Here is a 14,466-nt window from a genome sequence, read left to right as displayed (position 1 = left end):
CTAACATGTGTGCAGCACTAGATTCAATTCTCAGCACCATGTATCAATAAATAAAATAAAGGTCCATTGACAACTATAAAGATTTTTAAAAAAAGATATTCAGCCTCTGCTCTATTCTGCACAGTCTCTCCATTCTGATTACCTTCTGTATCCTCAGCTGATTAGTATTAAAAACTGCAATGGAAACACCTACTGTCTCTTCCCACAAATTTAAAAATCTCTTGAAATACTTGAGTTAGCTTCGAAAGTGGGACTGCAACCACTGCAACTGCTGCCAGAAGTGGGACTGGTACGAAGACCGTTACCAAATGACCAGATTGTGATAGAGATCTAGACATGGGGAGGTCAGAGGGTAGGCTAAGTGTGGCTCAACAGAGACAGAAGACCCTCTGGCTAGAGGCTGAGAGGTTGTTGTAAGGAGTGGGCTGGTGTCCATGAAACTTTCCCTCTACATCCCACACCAGGTCCTATGATTAATTGGCAGGCTCAGCAGAAGGTGGGTTAGCTTAAGGCTCTCCCTGCACTGGGATAAGAAAGAGAGAAAAAAATGGAATTACCAAGGGGAAATAAGCCCAGAACATGGGAATTTACTAAAGATCTCCTGAAGTACTGCTCTACTCACAGAAAGTATAGTGGAAAATGGCTTTATGTTCACCAACTTGGTCCTTCCCAAGTAAATTGCTAATGAAAATGCAGTAAGAAAGCAAATTGAGGGGTGCTGAAGACTTAAAAATTTGTAATGGGATATATTTAATACTGTTGGCAACATTTTTAAAAAAATCTCTATTTTCGGAGATCCAACATGGCGGCGGGCAGAGAGGCAGCGTTTTCAATACCCCCCCAGTGATGGGGTCATAAAGACGCATAGATAACGCTTAGATTCTACCAACTGAGAATCTCCTAGCAAAATTCCACTGAAGAGAGACCGGCTGGGAGCTACTAGGATTTTTTGAAGCGACAGATTGCCTCAGACGAGCGAATCCCTGCCAGGAGACGCAGAGGTCCAGATCCGCCAGCCACAATCTGTGCTCCGCGGCGCAGCTGCCGGCCCGTCCACCAGCAGCAAACGTGACTGGGTCCCGCTAGCCTCCGAGAAGCAGCTTGGCAGGAAGAAGTCTTTAGCCAAGCCTTCATGAAATAGCGAGCTGGGAGCTGAAGCCAACCGGGGACGGACCAGTCCCACCCCTCCCTTCGGATACTCCGGCAAGGAGCCTGGGGCCCGCCATAGCAGAGAGGTGACATCATGGGAGTTCGGCCGACGGAATTCCTTATTCCTTCCCAGCAGAATCCACTTTAGCAGGTGTGTGACTCCTTTCCCATCCAGATACAAGCCAGGAAACTTCTTGGACCTCTCAGGGGTCGTGTCTGCAGGGAAGCAGAGGGGATCCCCGACCCCCAACCCCCCATATCACCAGCGGTGACTCCCAAGGTCTTAGCCACCAGTTTACCACAGCACTGGGGCTTAAATGGGACACGCGGTGGGGCTGCAAGTGTAACTAGATCTCTGGGGAACCGCTTCTGGTGAACAGGACTTGGCTGGCTGGCTGACAGGAGGAAGGGGGGTAAGGGCCGGAGAAGTGAAACGGCTCTGGACTGACAAGTCTAAGACTCTCCCAGGAGACGCCTTACAGGGATTGCTATGGGCAGGTAGAGAGCAGAAGCTCCGCTTGGAGGGCACAGCTCCGCCTACTGGAAGAGAAGAAAATGGATCTCTAAGACTTCAATATTTTTTTTTCTTCTTCTCTCTCTGTTCCTTTCTCCCCTTTTCCTCTTTCTTTCTTTCCCATTTCAAGTTTTATTGTTCTTTTCATTCTCCTCTAATCTATCTCTCTCTCCTTCTTTCTTTTTAAGAGCAACTTCATTCCCCTACCCCCCCCAACTTTCATCCCAAGCATTACGTCTTCCATTACGTGTAATTGTCTAAATGCAAATAGGTGAATGTCTCGAGGCTGTCTATAGGGCTCCTAAATACCTAGCTACTACCAACACCATGATCCAATTGCCTGTTAGTATCCACCTTCAGTAGAGCAATCTTCTAAAGTAGCCAAGACATACTAACCCTTGTACCATCATAGCACCTAACCTAAACATATAGTCCTAAGAACAAACAACAAATCACTATATGCATACAGAACCTGGAAGCCTTTTATGAACTGAATGAATCAGCTTTAAAGTACAATAAAGCCCAACATTTCTAGACATAATCTCCCACCACAAAGGAGAGACAACAGAGATATACAAAGCCAAAACAAATGTATAGGAGAAAGCAGTTACAAAGCAGTCAAACAGAGCTGGAAAGTAACGTGAACAACAGGGAAAAAAGGACTACAAACAATGCAGGACAACTTAAATCTACAGGAGGACCTAGAAGCATCAGAAACATGGACAGGGAAAGAAATCAAGGCATACCTAACTCAGATGGAACGGAATATTAGAGAAGACATGAGACAGCAAGTCCAAGCATTGAAAGTATATTTTGAAAACGAACTAAACAAACAAATTCAAACTGCAAAGAACGAGCTTTACCAGGAGATAGAGATTTAAAAAACAAACCAAAAAGTAATCCTAGAAATGCAAGAAACCATAAACCAGATTAAAAACTCTAACGAGAATATTACAAATAGACTAGATCAAGTAGAAGTCAGAACATCAGATAATGAAGACAAAGTTTATCAACTTGAAAAGAATATAGTCAACACAGAAAAGATGCTTAAATCTCACGAGCAATCTATCCAAGAGATATGGGATCTCATAAAAAAACAAAATTCTCAAATTTTTATGAGATGCCATATCTCTCAAGTCATTGGGATAGAAGAGGATCAAACCAAAGGAATGGACAACTTATTAAATGAAATAATCCTAGAAAACTTCCCAGAGATGAAAGATGGAATGGATTGCCAAATCCTGGAAGCCTACAGGACCCCAAACATCCAAAACCATAATAGACCAACTCCAAGACATATAATAATGAAGATAGCTAACAAACAGAACAAGGAGAGATTATTAAAAGCTGCGAGACAAAGGAGGCAGATTACATTCAGGGGTAAACCAATTAAGTTAACAACTGATTTTTCATCACAGACTTTGAAAGCAAGAAGATCCTGGAACAACATATTTCAAACGCTGAAAAATAATGGATTCCAACCAAGAATACTGTATCCAGCAAAATTAAGCTTCAGATTTGACAATGAAATTAAAATCTTTCACGATAAACAAAAGCTAAAAGAACTCACAGCCAGAAAACCAGCACTTCAAAGCATTTTGAGCAAAATACTACAAGAAGAGGAATTGAAAAATAGTACCAAAAACTAACAGTGGGAGGTATCTCAGTAAAGGGGGAGAAAAATAACCAAAGAGGAAAAACTAGCCAAAATAAAATAAATAAATGAATAAACATGACTGGAAGTACAAACCATATTTCAATTGTAACCTTAATGTTAATGGCTTAAATTCACCAATCAAGAGACATAGGCTGGTAACCTGGATTAAAAAAACAAATCCAACAATATGCTGCCTTCAGGAGACTCATATGATAGGAAAAGACATAAATAGGCTGAAGGTGAAAGGTTGGGAAAAATCATACCACTCACATGGCCCTCGGAAGCAAGCAGGAGTGGCCATACTCATATCGAATAAAATCAACTTCAAACCTAAGTTAATCAAAAGGGATAAAGAAGGACACTATATACTGTTAAAAGGAACCATCCACCATCAAGACATAACAATTATCAATTTGTATGCACCAAACAATGGTGCTGCAACGTTCATAAAACAAACTCTCCTCAAGTTCAAGAGTCAAATAGACCACAGAACAATAATTATGGGGGACTTCAACACACCGCTCTCGCCATTGGACAGATCCTCTAGACAAAAGCTGAACAAAGAAACTATAAAACTCAATAACGCAATCAATAACCTAGACTTAACCGACATATATAGAATATATCAACCATCATCAAGTGGATACACGTTCTTCTCAGCAGCACATGGATCCTACTCAAAGATAGACCATATATTATGCCATAGGGCGACTCTCAGTAAATATAAAGGTGTGGAGATAATACCATGCACCATATCTGATCATAATGGAATGAAACTGGAAATCAATGATAAAAGAAGGAAGGAAAAATCCTACATCACATGGAAAATGAACAATATGTTACTGAATGATCAATGGGTTACAGAAGACATAAAGGAGGAGATAAAAAAAATTCTTAGAGACAAATGACAATACAGACACAACATACTGGAATCTATGGGACACAATGAAAGCAGTTTTAAGAGGGAAATTCATTTCTTGGAGTTCTTTCCTCAAAAAAAGAAAAAAAAAAACAACAAATAAATGAACTCACACTACACCTCAAAAAACCTAGAAAAGAGCAAAACAACAGCAAATGTAGTAGAAGACAAGAAATAATTAAAATTAGAGCAGAAATCAATGAAATTGAAACAAAAAAAAAACATTGAAAAAACTAAAAGTTGGTTCTTTGAAAAAATAAATAAGATCGACAGGCCCTTAGCCATGCTAATGAAGAGAAGAAGAGGGAGAACTCAAATTACTAACATACGGGATGAAAAAGGCAATATCATAACAGACACTACAGAAATACAGAAGATAATTAGAAAGTAATTTGAAACCCTATATTCCAATAAAATAGAAGATAATGAAGATATCAATAAATTTCTTAAGTCATACGATCTACCCAGATTGAGTCAGGAAGACACACACAATTTAAACAGACCAATAACAAAAGAAAAAATAGAAGAAGCCAACAAAAGACTACCAACCAAAAAAAGCCCTGGACCGGATGGGTATACAGCGGAGTTCTACAAAACCTTCAAAGAAGAATTAATACCAATACTTTTCAAGTTATTTCAAGAAATAGAAAAAGAAGGAGTTCTTCCAAATTCATTCTATGACGCCAACATCACCCTGATCCCGAAACCAGACAAAGACACTTCAAAGAAAGAAAACTACAGACCAATATCTCTATTGAACTTGGATGCAAAAATTCTCAATAAAATCCTGGCGAATTGAATACAAAAGCATATCAAAAAAAACTGTGCATCATGATCAAGTAGGATTCATCCCTGGGATGCAAGGCTGGTTCAATATACGGAAATCAATAAATGTAATCCACCACATCAATAGACTTAAAGACAAGAACCATATGATCATCTTGATAGATGCGGAAAAAGCATTCAACAAAGTACAGCATCCCTTTATGTTCAAAACACTAGAAAAACTAGGGATAACAGGAACTTACCTCAACATGGTAAAAGCTATATATGCTAAACCTCGGGCTAGCATCATCCTAAATGGAGAAAAACTGAAGGCATTCCCTCTAAAATCTGGAACAAGACAGGGATGCCCTCTATCACCACTTCTATTCAATTTAGTTCTTGAAATACTAGCCAGAGCAATTAGACAAAAGAAATTAAAGGCATAAAAATAGGAAGAGAAGAACTTAAATTATCGCTATTTGCGGATGACATGATAATATATTTAACAGACCCAAAAGGGTCTACAAAGAAACTGCTAGAGTTAATAAATGAATTCAGCAAAGTGGCAGGATATAAAATCAACACGCATAAAACAAAGGCATTCCTGTATATCAGCAACAAAACTTCTGAAATGGAAATGAGGAAAACCACTCCATTCACAATATCCTCAAAGAAAATAAGATACTTGGGAATCAACCTAACAAAAGAGGTGAAAGATTTATACAATGAAAACTACAGAACCCTAAAGAGAGAGATAGAAGAAGATCTTAGAAGATGGAAAAATGTACCCTGTTCATGGATACGCAGAACTAACATCATCAAAATGGCGATATTACCCAAAGTTCTCTACAGGTTTAATGCAATGCCAATCAAAATCCCAACGGCATTTCTTGTAGAAATAGATAAAGCAATCATGAAATTCATATGGAAAAACAAAAGACCCAGAATAGCAAAAGCAATTCTAAGCAGGAAGTGTGAATCTGGAGGTATAGCGATACCAGAGTTCAAACTGTACTACAAAACAACAGTAACAAAAACAGCGTGGTACTGGTACCAAAACAGGCAGGTGGACCAATGGTACAGAATAGAGGACACAGAAACCAATCCACAAAAGTACAACTTTCTTATATTTGATAAAGGGGCTAAAAGCATGCAATGGAGGAAGGATAGCATCTTCAACAAATGGTGCTGGGAAAATTGGAAATCCATATGCAACAAAATGAAACTGAATCCCTTTCTCACGCCATGCACAAAAGTTAACTCAAAATGGATCAAGGACCTAGATATCAAATCAGAGACACTGCGTCTGATAGAAGAAAAAGTTGGCTATGATCTACATACTGTGGGGTCAGGCTCCAAATTCCTTAATAGGACGCCCATAGCCCAAGAGTTAATAACAAGAATAAATAAATGGGACTTACTTAAACTAAAAAGTTTTTTCTCAGCAAGAGAAACAATAAGAGAGGTAAATAGAGAGCCTACATCCTGGGAACAAATTTTTACCCCTCACACTTCAGATAGAGCACTAATATCCAGAATATACAAAGAACTCAAAAAATTAAACAATAAGATAACAAATAACCCAATCAACAAATGGGCCAAGGACCTGAACAGACACTTCTCAGAGGAGGACATACAATCAATCAACAAGTACATGAAAAAATGCTCACCATCTCTAGCAGCCAGGGAAATGCAAATCAAAACCACCCTAAGATACCATCTCACTCCAGTAAGATTGGCAGCCATTATGAAGTCAAACAACAATAAGTGTTGGCGAGCATGTGGGGAAAAGGATACACTTGTACACTGCTGGTGGGACTGCAAATTGGTGAGGCCAATTTGGAAAGCAGTATGGAGATTCCTGGGAAAGCTGGGAATGGATCCACCATTTGACCCAGCTATCGCCCTTCTCGGACTATTCCCTGAGGATCTTAAAAGAGCGTACTATAGGGATACTGCCACATCAATGATCATAGCGGCACAATTCACAATAGCTAGACTGTGGAACCAACCTAGATGCCCTTCAATAGATGAATGGATAAAAAAAATGTGGCATCTATACACAATGGAGTATTACGCAGCACTAAAAAATGACAAAATCGTAGAATTTGCAGGGAAATGGATGGCATTAGAACAGATTATGCTAAGCGAAACTAGCCAATACTTAAAAAACAAATGCCAAATGTGTTCTTTGATATAAAGAGAGCAACTAAGAACAGAACAGGGAGGAAGAGCATGAGGAAAAGATTAACATTAAACAGAGACGAGTGGGGGGAGAGAAAGGGAGAGAGAAGGGAAGGCATATGGAAATGGTGGGAGACCCTCAATGTTACACAAAATTACATATAAGAGGTTGTGAGGGGAAAGGGGGGGGGGAACAAGGGAGAGAATTAAACAACAGCAGATGAGGTAGAGAGGGAAGATGAGAGGGGAGGGGAGGGGGGATAGTAGGGGATAGGAAAGGCAGCAGAATACAACAGTCACTAATATGGCATTATGTAAAAATTGTGAATGTGTAACTGATGTGATTCTGCAATTTGTATTTGGGGTAAAAATGGGAGTTCATAACTCACTTGAATCAAATGTATGAAAGATGATATGTCATGAGCTTTGTAATGTTTTGAACAACCAATAAAAAAAAAGAAAAAGAAAAAAAATCTCTATTTTCATTGGCTTTACCTGATAAGGTGAACAAGGAACAGTTTGGTTTCAAATGTAAATATACCAAAAGGTCTATGCTAAATATTTCTCCTCCCAGGAAAAGCTGACCTTAACTTTCTATAATCTGGGATAAATAAACTGAGATCTCAACAAAACACTTCTATTGATAGAAAGATGAGAGGCTTCTTTTTTTAAAATGTTTGCTAGGTTTAGAAATATTGATCAGACTCAAGTTTAAATCACCGTAGCTGTAACTTTTTAAAAAATCCTTTATGAATTCTATACTTCATGCCTTTGCTTTGGTCAGAATTCTCTGCTTATCTTTGAATAATATCAGTGCATACTCGGGAGGCCATTTGAAAACAAACACATGTAGAAAACACAAGCCATATTCAAATACCAGATAACTATATGCACAAGTCTGAGAAGAATGCTGTTGGTCATAACAAATGTTACTGAACAGATTATTAGTGAGAATATCAAAATTATTAAAGAAAAAATAACAATAAAAATTCTGTCATCAGTGAAACACAGACATCTAGATTTAAGACAGAGAGATGAGCGTTTATGGAAATGATACCAATCAGGTTACTTTAGATGAGTATTAGCTGAATTTTGGTTCCCTTTATAAAAAGGATATAAGAAAAACTAAAGGAAGCAGAATTGACCTATGCAGTTGAGTTCTATACTTAAGTGAAGAAAAATAAAACAGGATAGATTCAACCTATAGTGTTTGATGTGTCAATGCTGTTGAAGCCACACTCACTGGCATTAGGTTTAACTAAAAGTAGGTAAACTCTCACTTGTAATTAATTCTCAATTAACTGAGTCTATCTCTAAACTGTCTCCAAAATCAAGATGCTTCTCTTCATTCCCAGGGCATGGTCACTGTGGAAGTCCAGTCCCCATCTCTTCAAATGTGTAATGGTGCTTCTTGCAACTACTAGGTCCCAAATGAGACCCTGCATTTGAGAAACAGCAGGTGCCATTCAAAAAAAATGTGTTTGATAAAAACATCAAGAAATATATACTAAAAGTTAGGTTATAATAACAAGGATTAGTTGTGCACTTTCTGTTATATACTCCTTTCCATCTTAAGAATTTTAAAGCCACCTATTTTTACAAATACTAACCTCTCTATAAAATATGTTTACTATCTGATGAAACAGTACATTGTAATAAATCAGAAAATTTTTATTAACATCATCTGCAAGATTTTATAATGAAAACGCAGTAACACTGAGTAAGTTGTCACATTCAAAATAATTTATGATACTAAAGGAATAGTAGAATTAGCGATGAAGTTGTCCTTTTTAGATGGATAAAGCAAATATAGGCAGAAACAGAAAAATAAAAGAATGATGACACTTACATGGGTAAAAATGAAAATACTTCATTTCCCCTAAACTGTGCAGGCATCCTTCATTCTGTAGATCAACAGGGCCAGACTAGCAAGTAAGCCTAAACTTTATAGTTTTTACTGCTATGCTTCAGCAATTATCTATTACTCTCAAATAATCAAGGAATAGTTCACAACATAGACAAAGTGATTTGTATTCTAAGGAACATATCTCCCCTGGCATTCATCATTCACAAAAGGGAATATATTTTGGTGAATTCAAACTTTTTTATGTTATAAATAAAGAACATTTAATGCAACAGGGGAAAACACAATGCTTTTAACCAAAGTTGCCAGATTCTATAAATCCTTCCTGTTAGTTCCCAGAAATTTGGGGGAAGGAATCCATACTTGAATGCTAACCAAAGAAGAATGGATAAGTATTTTCAGAAACCCAGTATTCATAATATTTCCCCCTAGAGAACTGGAAGGAAGGAAGGAAGGAAGGAAGGAAGGAAGGAAGGAAGGAAGGAAGGAAGGAAGGAAGGAAGGAACGAACGAACTACATGCAATGCTGTAAATTAAATAATGTTCTGACCACACTTTACAAAATATACCAAGCTTAAACTAGATACGTAGCATACAGTAGTTTTAAAATCATCTATAAGTCAAATATTTTCTTTTTCATCATCTTTATAAAACTCATTAGTAACATAAACCTGACTGAACCACACATCAGAGTTAACAGGAATGAGGTCATGATTAAACAGCTGGATCTCTTTAATAGCAACTTCAATATAATCATCAGTAACCACAGAGCTTTGGAATATTAAAGTGGGAGTGTATGATCCCAAATAAGGCTTTGGATGGATTCCCCCACCACTGTTCAAGTTGAGAGTTAGGAATTGAACTAATCTTAGAGTATGGGCTGAAGAGACACTTCCATTCCAGCACTCACTGATCATGAACTCCATCTATTTGGGCATGGAACTGAACCTCCCTGAACTTGGGCTTCTTATCCTTGAAACAGGAAAGTACTATTCACATAGGATTTGTATAAGACTGCAGCACGAACAAAAGGAAAAATTTTTAAAAAATAATGCAGTTTGTATAGGATTGCAGCACCAACAAAAGGAGAAATTAAAAAACAATAATGTAATTTTCATTTTTTGAGTATTGTGAACTGAAAATAATACAGTCAGAATCCCATTTTTTTTTTTTTTTAATAAATGAGGGAGCTGACGCTCAGAAACAAAAATTTGGACAAGGTTGTACAGCTTTTACTGGCAGGATCTAAGTGTGACTAGCAAACACTCTGCCTCTAGACCTTATTCACATAACAAAACACACTCACATGGATCAGCTAATGAGGTAATACTATTGACTACACTCTGTAAATGGCAAAGTGCCATACTAATATATTGTGCTGCTATCGTAATTTTTAAAAGATGTTAAAATGTATTTTCTGACAAACACAATACTACTCTTTGCAAGAGTACATCAACTCAAGATACTAAGGAATAGGCATGAATGTACATGTAACTTGTGACCTGAAACAATGGGAAATAACTTTAAAATATATATGACAGTTGGTGGCATCATTTTGTACTCTTGGGCACTCGAACACATCTGCACATAGTCCCAACCCACAAATGTCAAATATTTCTCAAGATGCCAAAGGAAATTGCTGGAATCATTACAAAGAACTGGGAGATTTGTTGTGGATGGGTCCTGGCTCCACAAGCCAATACTGACAACTTGGCAGCCTGTACACAAGAGGCTGAAACAAGACAAGCATATTAGTCTGCAAATAGCCTATGGCCAAGTCTCCCAGGGATAACAGAAAGAGGCAAGTTAGCAAAGCTTAGCATCTATATACAATGTTTTGCCTCATCTTTGGTAGCCAAAAACCATTACAGTGAATTGGAAAGCCAAAAAAGGGATATCAGCCATTTCTGTACTGTCATAATTTTTCTAGCTTTTGAAAAAGAGGAAGGGTTTCATCCACCAAGGACAGGTAAACTGAATAAAATTTAAATTTACATGTTACTTGGTTGCAAACACTATTTTCCACAATTAAATTCAGTCCTGAGTTAAAGGGAAAAGGCAAAAACCAAACCAAAACAAAGGAGTACTTTATTCTCTTCTACTCCTTTATGAGAATGTCCTCACTCCTTCCAGGGACTTTATTCTTTCTCTAACTTCACCATTTCAGGCAGCAAGGCTCCACAGAGTTCCTGGCTATCCTCTTTTTCCTTTAAAATTTTACTGCTTTTTGTTTCTTTTATGAGAAATGAAATAAAATATCAGGTCCACAGCATAAATTGCACAGATTATTTGCTGCATAATCTCAGGTGATGCTTTTCACATCACTGTCCTCCAGGAAATGATCTCCCTCATACCCTGGATATGTGTAGCGTATAACCTGTAATACAATGCTCAGCAATCCTGTAAATAGATTGGACATAAAGAATGGACATAAAGAGTTTTACTTATTCATCTACTTATTCACTCATTCAACTCAGTAAATATTATTGTGTCTACTGCACACTAGACCCTGGTGAATCTTGTACAAATATCTGCAAATAATTGTGTGTAATTTCAGCCCTCAATAAACAAAGTCTGGACATGTCAACAATGAGCAACACAGCAGAATAAAATATGCTACCTAGGTCTGGGTACAGGAGGGAATTCAGATGTTGTCTCAGCATAGAGAAGGGACAGTGACCTTACCACATTTGGATTGACCTTGTGTCGGAAGCACGTGATGTTCACCACATAAGGCCAATCGTCAGGCTCCATCAGTACCCCAGCAGCATGGGCACAAGTGACATGGAAGGAAGCTGGGCAGCGGCCGTAAGAACACTGGATGCAAGCTCCAGAGACCTTCTTAACACGGTGTCTGCAGAAGATGCATTTCTGGAGGGTTAAAACAGAGAAGAACATCACTTCACACTCTGTAACTCAGCCAATTTCCACACTTCAGAGAATAATAGCTATTAGAGGAGGAAAAAACTGATTACATCAACAAGTCCTGACCCTCCAGGGGCCCCAGTGGTGAAAGCATCTGTGGCAATATAGTCTGCTCACTTTAAAGGAAACACACTTCCACAGTCACACGCCACCAGACATATGCTTAAATGCTTCTTGTGGTTAGGAAAGTCAAATTATTTAGCACATGCTCCTCTTGGCTCAAAGCTCAGGAAAAGGCCCAAGGGTGCTCCTGTAAATCACCCACGGATGCTTTACCTCCTCGTGGCAGGACTTTCCATACAGCAAAAGACAAAGACTACAGGTTTTTAGGACAGGCACAGACACTTCTAAATCAAATGAGGTCTTCAAAAACACACAAACAGCATACAGATAGGCTAAGTTTTCCATTTACAAGGAAATGGAAAGTGTTAAATGGTCCAATGTGAAAACTAGGGGCTCAAGTGTTTAATAATCCAAATCTGAACCTTTCATGACTGACACAAGAATACGCCTCCCAAAGTGAGAAAATTGAAAATCACCCCAAAGGGCATAATTCTATTGAACATTTATAGCTGACAATGCCTGGGGAAGAGAAAATGAAAATAAAAACAGCAATAATGATTACCACAATCTGAAAATTAAATTGCATACAATTAGCCCAAGACATTACCAGTACATTTGCTGCAAGAGATAGGGAAGATCACATAGCTTCACTTAATGTAAGATCTGTGCACTAATATTTGAGGAGGAAGAAAAACTGGTTATAGAACAGCACAGGCTCAGGTTTAGAAAGCAGAGGAAGCAGAATGATCAAAAAGATCAACCTTCCATTCCTTCAGATAAAAAAGGTCTACAATCTGTTCAAATGTTGGTGCAACTGTTCTTCATTCATAGCTACATTTTCTTTCCCAAGCCAAAAAAGGTACTTAAAGTCAATATCTTTTGGGGACGGCAATATTTTATCACAGACCTGCAAGAATCAACGTGCACTTAACTCTTCTTTGCCCTCACACCTGATTAGCAACTCAGGCTCATAGATTCTGTTCCTTAGTCTTACTCTGATCGCTCCCTGTCCATCCAGAGCAACTGCCATTGCCTCTACCTATGATGGCCTATGAAGCAAAGAAATGGCTTCTTAATTGGTCTCACCATCTTTTATTTCATTTTACATTTCATCTGCCCCAGAACTGCCAGAGTGATCTCTTTACTATACAAATCACATGTCATCCTGCTTAATTTCCTTCAATGGCTTCTCCTCATCTACAAGTCATTTGGTATATGTGTGGGAAAAGATCTGCATGAAATGGAAGAGTAAAGCTTACAGAAGGGCCTTCATGGCCCACTAGAGCAATGTTGTTTCCTACTAGTCCCCGCAATAGCCACACACTCCAGGCACCTATCTGATTTCCCTATTCATCCAGATTCAATGTAAAATTAAGTATTTTTAAGTAGGGTGTGAAAATGTGGCCTATTGATTTAAAAATTTGTTTCTCTTTGTGGGGAGGGGGTAGACAAGCAAACTGTAGACAACAAGACCCATATTATCTGCATAAAGGCATTATTTAATAGTTCATCTTGGTATCTCTAGAAATTCTTGGAATCTTTTTTTGATAATTTTTTGTACTTTAGTATCTTTTTGTCAATATAATCATTTGAAATAGAAGGGCAGCTATAACACCAAAAAATCCAATTAGGAGCCTAAGGCATTAATTACTCAATTTTTTAAAAGTCTAACTATCAAACATAAAAGTCAGTTGTTTGAGTATTTTCTTAACTAATAGGGTATTTTAAGGGTAAGAAAGAGGCCAACCACTGAAGAACCTAGCAGCCACCAGGGCTTCTGTGCAACACGCTCCAGAGTTATATACTTTCCTATTAGTGGCAAATTTCCTGAGGCCCAGTGAGGTACTGGTAATCTAGTGTTAAACTACAAGTTCATAGGGTAGATACTCTGTGGCTAAGCCCCCACCCAGCTACAGACAAGACACCTTGCTCTACATATAACCTAACCCTGCTCAAACTTCAGCAACACAAAGAATAGGGGAGGAGGGAGGAAAAAAACAAAAAACAAAAAAACAAGCCAATGCCTAGGCCACAAGTAGGAATGGCTAGAAGGGGCCTCAGATCCCACTCATGAACATTATCTCAAATAGTAAAAGCAGCAAGAAATAACATAAAGACTGTAGACACCACTTCTGTGAGAAGCAACAACCTAGACTGTCCCACAACCTTTTAGAACATATGGAATTGTCAAATCTAGAAGAGCAATCATAAAGGGGGGTAACCCCCCATATACCCAGTTATATACAGCATAACTGTGAGATATATAAACTCTCTTGTGAGACTGACAGAAAAAGAAAGATCCTCAAGTTTTGACATAATACATACTATATGAAAGTGTTCTAATAATCACCAAAGAACCAGCCAGGAAACTATAATACGAACCATTTGGAAATATATTCAAAAACTTATAAGAATCTGATATCCTA

At 38.1% G+C, this 14,466-nt stretch overlaps 1 protein-coding gene across 7 annotated transcripts in view; it reads right to left on the bottom strand.

Moving 5' to 3' along the window:
• Positions 1-14,466, bottom strand: part of Kdm4c (lysine demethylase 4C) — a 394,812-nt gene that overhangs the window by 56,700 nt on the left and 323,646 nt on the right. For 5 of the 7 annotated variants that reach the window (XR_011704102.1, XM_071600634.1, XM_027943077.3 and 2 more), the window contains one exon: positions 11,738-11,923. Coding sequence is in view for 6 of the 7 variants with exons in the window: in XM_071600634.1 (XP_071456735.1) it covers positions 11,738-11,923 (186 nt within the window). In the remaining variant the exon portion in view is untranslated. Of the gene's footprint in view, positions 1-11,732; positions 11,924-14,466 lie in introns of all 7 variants that reach the window. The other 2 variants (XM_027943079.3, XM_071600633.1) reach the window with 2 other exon arrangements.

The sequence above is a fragment of the Marmota flaviventris genome, chromosome 13, assembly GCF_047511675.1.
Source record: "Marmota flaviventris isolate mMarFla1 chromosome 13, mMarFla1.hap1, whole genome shotgun sequence".
NCBI lineage: Eukaryota > Metazoa > Chordata > Mammalia > Rodentia > Sciuridae > Marmota > Marmota flaviventris.
This window is presented reverse-complemented; position numbering and strand designations above follow the sequence as displayed.